Here is a 13,180-nt window from a genome sequence, read left to right as displayed (position 1 = left end):
TGAAGGGGAGGCAATGAGATGTGTACAGAAGTTACGAGAAACCTTGCGACGTGGGGGCTTCCGCCTAACAAAATGGATGTCCAACTCCACGGAAGTATTGGCTACGATTCCTCAGCATGACCGAAGCAGCCGTGTCAAGGATATCGACCTTGCTAAGGATGAGCTACCAGAGGACCGGGCTCTTGGTGTCCTGTGGAATTTGGAGGACGACAGCCTCCGCGTCGCGGTAACTGCACCCAACAAACCTTTCACGAAGAGGGGCGTTCTTAGTGCCATGAGCTCCGTCTTTGACCCATTGGGCTTCCTGGTTCCCTTTACTATACGGGCGAAGATGATCTTCCAAGATGAAGTGCGACGAAAGGAAGGGTGGGACGTGCGACTCACGAAGACAGCTGAAGACAGGTGGGTCCTCTGGTTGGCAGAACTACAGAGCATGGTGAGTTTTCGCGTCCACCGCTATCTCTTACCCCCACGATTCGGTCGACTCGTTGGTGCTCAACTTCACCACTTCTGTGATGCCTCAACGAAGGCTTACGCCGCCGTGACCTACGTGCGCCTGCAGGATGACCTTGGATATGTGCACTGTGGTTTTATCATGGCTCGCTCCCGTTTGGCCCCCATCAAAACGACCTCTATACCGCGCTTAGAATTATGCGCAGCTGTACTGGCGACGAGCTCTGACGTGAGACTCCGGAGGGAGCTCACTCTACCGATTGAGAGCTCCACCTTTTGGTCGGACAGTATGATAGTCCTACAGTACATCGCCAGCCCCTCTCGACGCTTCCACACGTTTGTGGCGAACCGCCTAGGCACCATCCACAGACTGGCTTCCCCTCCGCAGTGGCGCAATGTGGCATCCGAGGAGAATCCTGCTGACGACGCCACCCGAGGACTGCCTGCACGAACGCTATTAGCAGGTGGACGATGGAGGGATGGCCCCGCTTTCTTATGCCTGCCCATAGACAACTGGCCTCCACTCCCCGGCGGACCCGCAGTGGATCTCGATGGCGACCCGGAAGTGAAGAAAGAAGTTTCTGCCCTCGCGATTGAAGCACAGGAGCCTAACACGATAGACCAGCTACTGTCCCGTTATTCGTCCTGGTATATCTTGCAGAGGGCAGTAGCCTGGATCCGCCGTTTTGCTACCTGGATCACGGAGGGCCGCCCTAGCGGCTCAGGATCCCGCCTTGCAACGGTTGAGCTCCAGGCGGCCCGAACGGCAATACTTAGATATGTGCAGGGGACCCACTACCGAGACGACATTGCGGATCTCCGACGTGGCAAACTGACCAAGAAGAGTAACCTCTACAGGCTGGAACCGATCCTTGACGTCCAGGGCCTTCTCCGTGTGGGAGGTCGGCGGTTGGACACATCAGAAGGTACCGCCCGCAGCAACCCCCCCATTCTCCTCCCAAAGTCCCACCACGTCACAGCCCTGATTGTACGGGACGTCCACGTCTTTCTGGCTCGCCACTCTGGGAGGGAACACACCCTGGCTTGCTTACGTGGCCAGTACTGGGTGGTCGCGGGCCGCCCCTTGATTGACCGACTCTTACGCGACTGTTTCATCTGTCGCCGGGTGAACAGCAAACCGCTGGTACAGCGCCAGGGCGAATTACCGGTGGAACGGATCTCTGCTGATAACCCCCCGTTCACCCACACCGGGGTCGACTGCTTCGGCCCCTTCAGTGTCACCTGCATGAGGCGGTCGGTCAAACGTTTCGGCTGCATCTTCACCTGTCTCAGTTCCCGTGCTGCACATCTAGAGGTCCTGGAGTCCCTTGATGCCGATGCCTTCCTTAACGCCCTCACGCGCTTCATTGCTCGGCGTGGCCCACCTGCAAAACTCTTCTCTGACATGGGGACCAACTTCCAAAGGGCCGATAAGGACCTCCGCGCCGCGGCCAAGGGATGGCGCGACCAGGCCAATGTCGAGGCAGCCTTGCATCGGCGGGCCATTGAATGGGTTTTCCAACCTCCCATGGCCTCACACATGGGTGGTGTGTGGGAACGGCAGATTCGTTCTGTGCGTAAGATCATGTCTTCCATCATTGGTTCCCAGCGGATTGATGACGCCAGGCTGCACACCTTGTTCTGTGAGGTCGAAGCCACTCTCAACGGTCGGCCAATCACAGCCGCCCCAGGCGATGCTTCGGATCCTGAGGCGCTTACTCCCGATCATCTTCTGCGTGTCGGGGCTGGTCTCCACTTACCTTTGGAGGACCATTCCTTGGGTGATACCTTCCGTCGCCGTTGGACCCACGCTCAAGCTCTGGCTGATCGTTTTTGGAGACGTTGGAGGGCGGAATATCTCCACACCCTCCGCATGCGGCAACGCCGGATAGCACCCACTCGCAACCTGTGCGTCGGCGACCTCGTCCTCATCGCCGACCCACCTTTACCGCGCAACCAGTGGCGCCTTGGCAGGGTCCTTCAAGTCTTCCCGGGGTCCGACGGTCTGGTCAGGAAAGTCCGCCTCCGCACCAGCTCTGGGCCGCTCGTTCGCCCCATCGTCAAGCTTTGTCTGCTCGAGGGTGATGTTGCCCCCTCTCCGCCTTCCTCCTCTATTTCTCTCCAGTGACGGCTACACGCGGCTGGTTGTCATCTGGTTGCTTGCACCCTCCGTGTGCAATCAAGGGGGGAGTGTAGCCGCCGCATGTAGCGGTATGTAGCCGCATGTAGAGAGAGGGAGGGAGAGAGAGGGAGAGAGAGAGAGAGAGAGAGAGAGAGAGAGAGAGAGAGAGAGAGAGAGAGAGAGAGAGAGAGAGAGGCTGATGTTTACGCCCTCGCTGGTCTTTTTGCATAGGGTTAATGTAAGGTTAATAATATAAGGTTAGTAGGGTTAATGTTGTGGATGCTGACATAAGGCTTGTCGGAGGCCCTTTCGGCTCAGGGTTTGAGGAGAGAGTGAGAAGAGGCAGTAGCAGGACAACGGTGAGACGAGACACACTGAGTTCAATCACACTGTAGTGCTGACCGGAAGGAACCCGACTGTACCCGCAAATGCGTATGTATTAGTGTTGTTGCTTCTTAGTATCTTACCTGCCATATCCATTGTACTACCGTAGTATTAGTGTTATTGCTTATTAATATCTTACTTGCCATATCCATTGTACTACCATATTCATTGTACTAGTACATAATGCCCTCGTTGTTTCCGTATTGTAACGTGTATGACATTCATCTTGCAGGTTTGACCACTAATCAATAAATGACGTGAGTTCGGCGCAGCGGTATCAGTCACCTTTACTCACTCAAATAAGCGCTGTTATCATCGCGCTTACATAGGATGTGTTAAGGGCTGCACAGTTCCCTTGGTTGCAGGAGAACCTATATACAACATGCGACTGTTGGGCTTTGTCTTGTTCCTTGTCAGGGCTGTTCCGCAACAGGATATGGCTTGTTTTCTTGCTCTTGTAGTAGATTATGAGGTTTATTCTTTTTTCTTTGTTTGTTGGGGTCACATTTTTCTTGATGATTTGTTTCATAATACTTTCCTCTTCTTTGTAGCAGGTGGAGAAGTATGCCTTGTTGTAGAGGTTGATGTCTTCGTTCTTGGTAGTATCTTCTTTAGTCGTGTACCATCGGTTTATTATGCGGTTTGCTTGTTTGTCTATATCCGCTGTAGTGAATCCATTGCTGACAAGTACTTTAGTTGATCTTTGTATCTCGTCGTCGACTATATATATATATATATATATATATATATATATATATATATATATATATATATATATATATATATATATATATATATATATATATATATATATATATATATATATATATATATATATATATATATATATATATATATATATATATATATATATATATATATATATATACATATATATATATATATATATATATATATATATATATATATATATATATATATATATATATATATATATGTATATATAGAGAGAGAGAGAGAGAGAGAGAGAGAGAGAGAGAGAGAGAGAGAGAGAGAGAGAGAGAGAGAGAGAGAGAGAGAGAGAGAGAGAGAGAGAGAGAGAGAGAGAGAGAGAGAGAGAGAGAGAGAGAGAGAGAGAGAGAGAGAGAGAGAGAGAGAGAGAGAGAGAGAGAGAGAGAGAGAGAGAGAGAGAGAGAGAGAGAGAGAGAGAGAGAGAGAGAGAGAGAGAGAGAGAGAGAGAGAGAGAGGCAGCTCACAAAAGGTTCCACAGCCTTCGAACTCCCACTAGCTTTGATCTTTACATTTCAGCCCGGAATCGTGCCAAATCTATTCTCCGACTTACGAAAACTTCTTTTATAAACAGAAAATGTCAACACCTTGCTTCTTCTAATTTTTCCCGTGACTTCTGGCATCTAGCCAAAAATATCTCCTCCGATCTCACTTCTTCCTCGTTCCCTCCTCTCCTTAATCCTGACGGCAGCACTGCCGTTTCATTTGTCTCTAAGGCTGAACTCTTCGCTCAAACTTTCTGTAAGAACTTTACCTTGGACGATTCTGGTGATATTCCTTCTACATATCCCCCCTCTGACTCCTTTATGCTTGTTATTAAGATTCTTCCTAATGATGTTTTCTATGCCCTCTCTGGCCTCAACTCTCAGAAGGCTTATGGACCTGATGGAGTGCCTCCTATTGTCCTTAAAAACTGTGCTTCCGTGCTGACACCCTGCCTGGTCAAACTCTTTCGTCTATGCCTATCAACATCTATCTTTCCTTCCTGCTGGAATTATGCCTTTGTACAGCCTGTGCCTAAGAAGAGTGACAGCTCCAATCCATCAAACTACCGCCCAATAGCTTTACTTTCATGTCTATCTAAAGCTTTTGAATCAATCCTTAACCGGAAGATTCAAAAGCACCTTTCCACTTCTAACCTTCTATCTGATCGCCAGTATGGATTCCGCAAGGGGCGTTCTACTGGCGATCTTCTTGCTCTCTTAACTGACTCTTGGTCATCCTCTCTTAGCAGTTTCGGTGAAACTTTCTCTGTATATCGAAAACTGGATAGAGTCTGGCACAAATCTTTGCTTTCTAAACTGCCCTCTTTCGGATTCTATCCCTCTCGCTGTTCCTTTATCTCCAGTTTCCTTTCCGGCCGTTCTATCTCTGTGGTCGTAGACGGTCACTGATCTTCCCCTAAACCTATTAACAGTGGTGTTCCACAGGGCTCTGTCCTATCACCCACTCTCTTCCTGTTATTCATCAATGATCTTCTTTCCATAACAAACTGTCCTGTCCACTCGGACGCCGACGACTCCACTCTGCATTATTCAACTTCTTTCAATAGAAGACCATCACAACAGGAAGTATACGACTCCAGACTGGAGGCTGCAGAACGCTCGACCTCAGACCTTGCTATCATTTCCGATTGGGGCAGAAGGAACCTTGTGTCCTTCAGTGCCTCAAAAACTCAATTTCTCCACCTATCAACTCGACACAATCTTCCAAACATCTATCCCCTATTCTTCGACAACACTCAGCTGTCACCTTCTTCAACACTAAACATCCTCGGTTTATCCTTAACTCAAAATCTCAACTGGAAACTTCATATCTCCTCTCTCGCTAAATCAGCTTCCTCGAGGTTGGGCGTTCTGTATCGTCTCCGCCAGTTCTTCTCCCCCGCGCAGTTGCTATCCATATACAGGGGCCTTGTCCGCCCTCGTATGGAGTATGCATCTCACGTGTGGGGGGGCTCCACTCACATAGCTCTTCTGGACAGAGTGGAGGATAAGGCTCTTCGTCTCATCAGCTCTCCTCCTCCTACTGATAGTCTTCTACCTCTTACATTCCGCCGCGATGTTGCCTCTCTTTCTATCTTCTATCGATATTTCCACGCTGACTGCTCTTCTGAACTTGCTAACTGCATGCCTCCCCCACTCAAGCGGCCCCGCTGCACACGACTTTCTACTCATGCTCATCCCTATACTGTCCAAACCCCTTACGCTTAAGTAAATGATAGATACATTGTTGATGGATTTCGTGTCTTCACTAATTCCTGTTTATCCATTTTTCTGCCTCCTCTTCTTCCTTTCCTAAATATTTTATTTTTATTTCGAACTCATTAGTAAAATGTTATGCGTGCGTCTCTCTCTCTCTCTCTCTCTCTCTCTCTCTCTCTCTCTCTCTCTCTCTCTCTCTCTCTCTCTCTAACACCCACCTTTATCGCTCTCCTTATTCCTTTCTCTTTCTTTCTTTCAGCTGAGAGAGAGAGAGAGAGAGAGAGAGAGAGAGAGAGAGAGAGAGAGAGAGAGAGAGAGAGAGAAGGGGATGATGTCCTCTCTCTCTCTCTCTCTCTCTCTCTCTCTCTCTCTCTCTCTCTCTCTCTCTCTCTCTCTCTCTCTCTCTCAGCTGACATTTCAAAGATGATGGAAGAAAGGAAAAGGAGGAGGAGGAACACAAAGGCACACAAAGGAAGAACAAACAACAGCAGACCTGCTGGTCATTACGAGGCTGTTTGTGACAAGCTACACTAACTATCTAATCAAAAGTGGAAGATGAACGACAGCAAAGGCGAAGGCTCCTCCCCACCCCCCCATCCCTCCAACCAAAGCTGGCAGGAAAGGAAAAAGAATCATGCAGCATGAAAAAACTGCACGGAAATTATGTAGGAAAGAGGAAAGAACTACCATTACTGCTACCACTAACCGGGCGATAAAAGCGGACAAGGACACCAGTATTCGAAAGAACTTAACGTTATTACGACAATGAGTAATATCTTAGTTGCTGGTTGGATTCAAAACACTTGTCTAATTTATTCTTGAAAGCCATAACTGTTGTTCTATCAACGACATCACAGGGTAGAGAGTTCCAAACATTAACAACTCGATTGAAGAAGAAGTGTTTAGCTTCGTTCGACGATAATCTTTTACCACTTATCTTCAAATTGTGATTTCTTCTTGTTCTGTTTGATCGATCAATTGTAAAGTAATCTTCCGCATTAATATCACTGAATCCTTTAAACATTTTAAACACTTCTATTAGATCGCCTCGCATTCTTCGTTTTGATAGGCTGAATAAATTTACTTCTTTAAGCCTTTGTTCATATGACAAATTTCTCAACCTAGGAATCATCTTTGTTACTCTTCGTTGAACCCGTTCCAACTTTTCTATGTCTTTTCTGTAGTAGGGAGACCGAAACTGTACACAGTACTCTAGACGGGGTCGAACCAACGAATTATACAGTTTCAATATTACTTTTTCCGATTTATTATTAAAGACTCGTCCGATGAAGCCAACAAATTTGTTTGCAGTTTTAACTACCTCTGAACAATGCTGACCGGGCTTTAAATCGCTTGATATAGTGATTCCAAGACCCTTTTCTTTACTTACTGCAGAAAGTTGTTTGCCATTCATTACATACCGAACGCGATTGTTATTTTTTCCGATGTGCAACACTTTACATTTGCCAACGTTAAATTTCATTTGCCACTGATTGGCCCAACGTGCATATCGATCTAAATCTGATTGTAAAGTTTCTTCGTCGAGTGTCGCAGTTACTTTATTAGAAATTTTTGTGTCATCAGCAAATTTTGATATTTTGCAAGTGAGCCCATCATCGATATCATTAACATAGATTAAGAAGAGCATGGGGCCAGGCACTGATACTTGAGATACGCCGCTTCTGACATCAATCTAGTTAGATGTAACACCGTTTAGAACTACTCTTTGATTCCGCTCAGAGAGCCAGTCCACAAGCCAATTGTGAATGTTACCCGAGATACCGTGCGCCAATAGTTTGCTGAGCAATCGTTGGTGGGGGACTTTATCAAATGCCTTTTGAAAATCCAGATATATAATATCTACTGATCTGCTTTCATCGAACACCTCAAACATATAATGAAAAAATCAAGTAAGTTAATCAAACACGAACGTTTACTACGGAAGCCATGTTGCGAATTATTTATTATATTATTTTCTTCGAAGAATTTCACCATATTGTCGCGAATGATAGTCTCCATTAACTTACAAACAATCGATGTCAGGCTAATTGGTCGATAGTTTCCTGGATGAGACTTGTCTCCCTTTTTGAAAATTGGTGTGACATTTGCAAGTTTCCAATCCGACGGAACTTTTCCAGCTATTAAAGATTTATTGAATATGATGGAGAGCGGTTTACAAATTTGATGTTTGATTTCTTTTAAGACCCTAGGGGTAATTTTGTCAGGACCAGGAACTTTGCTTACTTTAATCTTTTCAATTGTGCGTAAAATGTCACTTTCTACGATGAGCACGCCACTTAACATCTTTTCGGTCCTTCTAACCTCCGGCGGTTGAGGTGATAAACAATCTTCGTCTGTAAATACGGATGCGAAAAAGTTATTTAGGACTGTGGCCATTTCATTTTCATCGTTCGTGTGGTTACCATTATCATTAGCAAGCGGTCCGATACCACAAGTGAGTGACTTTTTATTATTTACATAGCTAAAAAAAAATTTAAGATTAGATTTACTCGTTTCTGCTATATATTCTTCAAGATTTTTTTTGCTTCATTTTATTAATTTCTTGGTTTCGCGGCGAATTCTGTCCAACTCTAGTTTGTCAGCCTCACTCGGAGTTGATATGTATCTACTTTATACGCATTTTTTAAGAGATAGGCTATTTTGAATTTCGTTATTCCACCATTTGGGTTTATTCTTAAAAGCTGAACGTCTGTTACGATAGGGTACGCATATGCTTATGGCATTGTTCAATATTGTGGTGAAGTCCTCCCAAGATTTATCAATATCTGCTTCCGCCGAGATTTCAGTCCAGTCAGAATTATTTAGAATTGATCGGAGTCTTACGAAATTCGCTCTCTGATAATCAGGCACCTTTTCTTTACAAGGAGTTACTTTACTTTCTTTCATATTGATGCTGAATGTGATTGTTCGGTGATCGCTAGAATTAAAAATTGAACCAACATTTACTTTGTTAACCAGATCAGCTGTCGTTGAAAAGATACGGTCAGGTATATTATTTTCCCGAGTCGTTTTTTGAGCGTGTTGATGCAAATCACTTTCTTGTAAATTTGTGTACAGGTCGAGCCCTGTATGACAGTTCAACGGTTCACCCCATCTTTTCACTGGCAAGTTAAAGTCCCCAACAATTACTGCCTCGCAACTGCTACTTGTTTCTGATAATAATTCACTTAATGCGTGGTCGATATCAAGAGTCTGCCTTGGTGGTTTGTAGATAAATCCAATTACTATTTTACGAGATTTATTTTTAATTTTAATGAAGACCGTGTCTACATTGATTATAATATCTTGTTTTCACGGATACTGGATGGAGAGAGTTGTGGATATAAAAGATAACGCCTCCACCCACTCTGTTCTCTCTTTCATGACTAAAGATGGTATAACCCGGTAATCTATATTCCGCAATGAAATCTCTATTTGAAGTGTCTATCCAAGATTCTGTGACTCCGATGATGTGATAATGATTTGTAGCTGCGAGGACTTCTAAGTCTTCAAAGTTGTTACGTAGGCTACGAGCGTTTACATAGCAAGCTTTAATGTTATTCGAGTCTGGGGTTTCGCGGGTTGAGTGCTCCCTTACGGTGGGGCTGCTGGTGTTCTCGCCTCCGCGTTTTCTGGCTCTCGAAGAGCCACTTGGTCACAGAGCAGCCTCCCGAAACGGGCTGCTCCAACAGGGTTTAAGTGGATGCCATCAGCAAGGAACAAGTCTGAATCGTAGTAAAAACTGTTCCACAAGTTAGCGAACTGGACGTTTTCTTGTGAGCAAAGGGACTGAAGTCTGTTGTTTGTGCTGAAGGCCTTACTGTAAAAGTTAGATTCGGCACCGACCCTCGGGAGGATTCCTGAGATTATGATGTTTCTGGCATCCGTTTTACGTTTACACTGTTTGATCATGCGGCGATATTTCTCAAGCATTCCTCAGAACGGGTTGTCTTTACGTCATTTGTCCCCGCGTGAATGGCAAAGAGGGTGTTTCGGTCGGCATTTCTCGTGACATCATCGCACGCTGCGGTGATGTCGTCCAGTCTGGCAACTGGATAGCAGTAACGTTTTCTGCGGCCGTTTGATGAACGACCACAGAACTCAACCAGCTGGCCACGCACCATGGATTCCCCAACTAGGCGAGTCTCAAACTCATCCACCATGGTGTCTGCCAGCACCTGGAACCTATTGAAGGTAGTGGGGGTCAGTAAATCCTTGGTTGCCTGCTTCGGTTTGGCTCCATTCTTTACAGGTTGGAACCCGACATCCTGTGAAGCAGGAAGAGAAGCGTCAAGTGAGGCAGGCTGGAAGTTGTCCTGTGAGGCAGGGTGGGAGTTAGCCTATGAAACAGGCTGGGGGTTAGCCTGTGAGGCAGGCTGGGGGTCAGCCTGTGAGGCAGGCTGGGGGTTTGCCTGTGAGGCAGGCTGGGGGTTAGCCTGTGAGGCAGGCTGGGGGTTAGCCTGTGAGGCAGGCTGGGGGTTAGCCTGTGAGGCAAGTAACACGTCCTCCCGTGAAGCAGGATGGTCGTCTGGAGAGGGCACAATCTCGGTGGAGGGCCTCTCCACCATCGATGGTGGAGTCACTGCCACATTACTTAAAACAAATTCCTGAAGGGCTTCGAATTTCTTTTCAAGATCATTATGTTTGACTTTCCATTCAGTTACAGCCTTCTGAAGTTGTAATCTTTGAGCGCAGAGGTGGCAAGTTTTACTCAGCTGGAAGAACTGAGCTGCAATACGTCCGGGACAGACGTCACTCTTAAGGTTCGAAGGCATTGTTAGAAATTTAAGCGATTTAACAGTTTGGGCAAATATTAAAAGCGCTTTCGAAATAACTTAAATTGTGACCATAAATTGAATTGTATAAAAAATTGTGCATGGAAATTAGATACTGTTGTGTTAGATGCCTCCAACACTGGGAGTTCGCTCCCACAGCATCTTGAAAACGCCTCAAAGACCAATCGCTTGTCCTGAGCCTCGGTCACAAGAGAGACTTTCACAACCCGGCGCTTTTCAGCTATTGTCCTCGAAGTTTTGTCCCATAGAACGGGGCCGGCGTAGTCACACAGAGCAGCTGTGGCAAGGGAGGAGAGGAACCAGCAATTCGTTCCCACTTTCCGAAACGTCTAACCCAACTCTGCGACCCTTTCGAGGCCTCGCCAGTGGCACCTGTCACCAGGTGTTCTCCACCAACTCTAGAAAGTATCAGACGCCCTTCCTGAGACCGAAAAGCTGAAATATTCCTTGAGTATAAGAAAAACCCTCAGAAACTCCACCTAGAAACCGAGAGGTACAACCTCAAATGGCCCACGGAAGACATCTCTTTCAGGAGAAAACAAGAACCAGCTGTTATGCAGAATAGGGATGGGAGTACCGTCGATAGAGGGAAGGGACGGGGAGCTCACACCGACAACTGGTTCCCAGGGAGGCTTTTTAGAGGTGCAGAGGTCGCCACACTCCTTTACAGCGCAGGCCTAAATAATTAGGCACGGTCCAGCTGACTAGGACTCTGGAACTCCAGCCATTGTCTCATAAAGAGATCCTCTGCCTGCAGTCCAATCCACCACTGCTGCTGCCCAGAGGCTTCACCGTGACCCTGGCACGGGAGACAGATCAGGTATTACACCGTGTCCAAGGGTGATCTGAGACTATGCAGGGCAGGGACGTCTAGTTTCCTGAGGTGAAAACATTTCACCTGGAAACCGGGAGGAGGAGGAGGAGGAAGAGAACACAGGAATAAGAACGAGATAAGATAATGCGAAAGTAAAAGAAGTTAGAATAAAAATAAAAATAACAACATTAAAAGAGAATGAAAAAAGAACAAGAACGAGCATGAATGGGAAGAAGAAGGAGAGGAGGAGGGGAAGGAGGAGGAGGAGGAGGAGAGTGGAGTTGAGGGTGGCGATGAGAGGTGGAGGTGCAGGAAGTGATGGTGGTGATAATTATAATTTTAATTATAATATTGATAAATAATGGGGATATTGATAAATAATGAGGATAAGTAATGGGGGACTTTAATTATAGGAATATAGACTGGGAAGATCTAGTGGGTGACCTGGAAGCCGAGGACTTTCTTGAAGTTATACAAGATAATTTCCTTAAGCAGGTAGTTACTGAGCCTACCAAAGGAGATAACATATTAGACTTAGTCCTAACCAATAATGGGAACTTGCTACGTGAGTTGGAGGTGGGCGGAGAGTTAGGAAATAGTGATCACAGAACGGTTCGTTTTAGCTTAGACTGGGCGGTAACCCGCGAACCAAACCCAGTGTTAGTGCCAGATTTTAGAAGAGCAAACTACGAGGGGCTTCGAAGACATCTTGAAGGGGTAAACTGGGATAATTTAGGGATTCATGAGGGCCAGAACTGCGGATTGGAGAGCCAGGAGAACCAGGTAGAAATGTCTTACAATAATTTAGTTAGAGTAATAGTAGAGGGGCAAGACCAGCATATACCACAGCGAACACTTAGAAAAGAAAACAATGATCCTAAGTGGATGACTCGTGGACTAAAACACGAGATTGGGTTAAAGAAGGGAATTTATCAGAAAATAAAGAATGGGGAAACACATCTCAGGGGCCGGTACGTCGAACTATCTAGATTAGTTAAGAAAAACACCAGGATAGCAAAAAAGAACTATGAGATCAAAGTAGCAAATGAGGCGAAAAGTAATCCTAAGGGCTTCTTTCAGATGTATAGAACAAAAACACGGGAGAAAATTGGACCGCTGAAAACAAACACAGGGGAGCTAGTAGAAAATTACGAAAATATGAGCACATTGTTGAACGACTACTTCCTTTCAAAATTCACACAGGAGGATCGAACGACTATACCGGAAAGAGTTCAGGTGTACGAGGGCGGGGATGGCGATAAATTGAGGGATATAATCATTACCAGGCAAGTAGTTCAGGATGAGATAGATAAGCTTAAGAAGAACAAGTCGCCAGGTCCTGACGGGATATTTCCGAGGGTATTAAAGGAGTTAGGTGATATAATCAGTGACCCACTAACCGACATCTTTAAGATGTCGGTAAATACTGGCTATGTGCCGAGCCTATGGAAAGTAGCTAACGTGACGCCGATTTTTAAAAAGGGGGACAGGTCAGTTGCTTCAAACTATCGCCCAATTAGCTTAACATCGGTTATAGGGAAGATGCTGGAGTCCATAATAGCCAGGAACATTCGGGAGCATTTAGAGAAACATAGCTTAATTCACGACTCGCAGCATGGGTTCACAAAAGGTAGGTCATGCCTCACCAATCTCTTGT

General features: G+C 45.9%; 1 protein-coding gene across 1 annotated transcript; it reads left to right on the top strand.

Annotated features, from left to right (window-relative positions):
- The first annotated feature begins 76 nt into the window (after positions 1-76).
- Positions 77-3,027, top strand: LOC126992499 (uncharacterized). Its single transcript, XM_050851256.1, has 2 exons — positions 77-226; positions 842-3,027. Exons 1-2 carry the CDS (start codon positions 77-79, stop codon positions 2,579-2,581), a joined length of 1,890 nt encoding a protein of 629 aa, XP_050707213.1. The 3' UTR covers positions 2,582-3,027.
- The last annotated feature ends 10,153 nt before the right edge of the window (positions 3,028-13,180 follow it).

Source organism: Eriocheir sinensis, unplaced genomic scaffold (assembly GCF_024679095.1).
Source record: "Eriocheir sinensis breed Jianghai 21 unplaced genomic scaffold, ASM2467909v1 Scaffold481, whole genome shotgun sequence".
Classification (NCBI taxonomy): domain Eukaryota; kingdom Metazoa; phylum Arthropoda; class Malacostraca; order Decapoda; family Varunidae; genus Eriocheir; species Eriocheir sinensis.
This window is presented reverse-complemented; position numbering and strand designations above follow the sequence as displayed.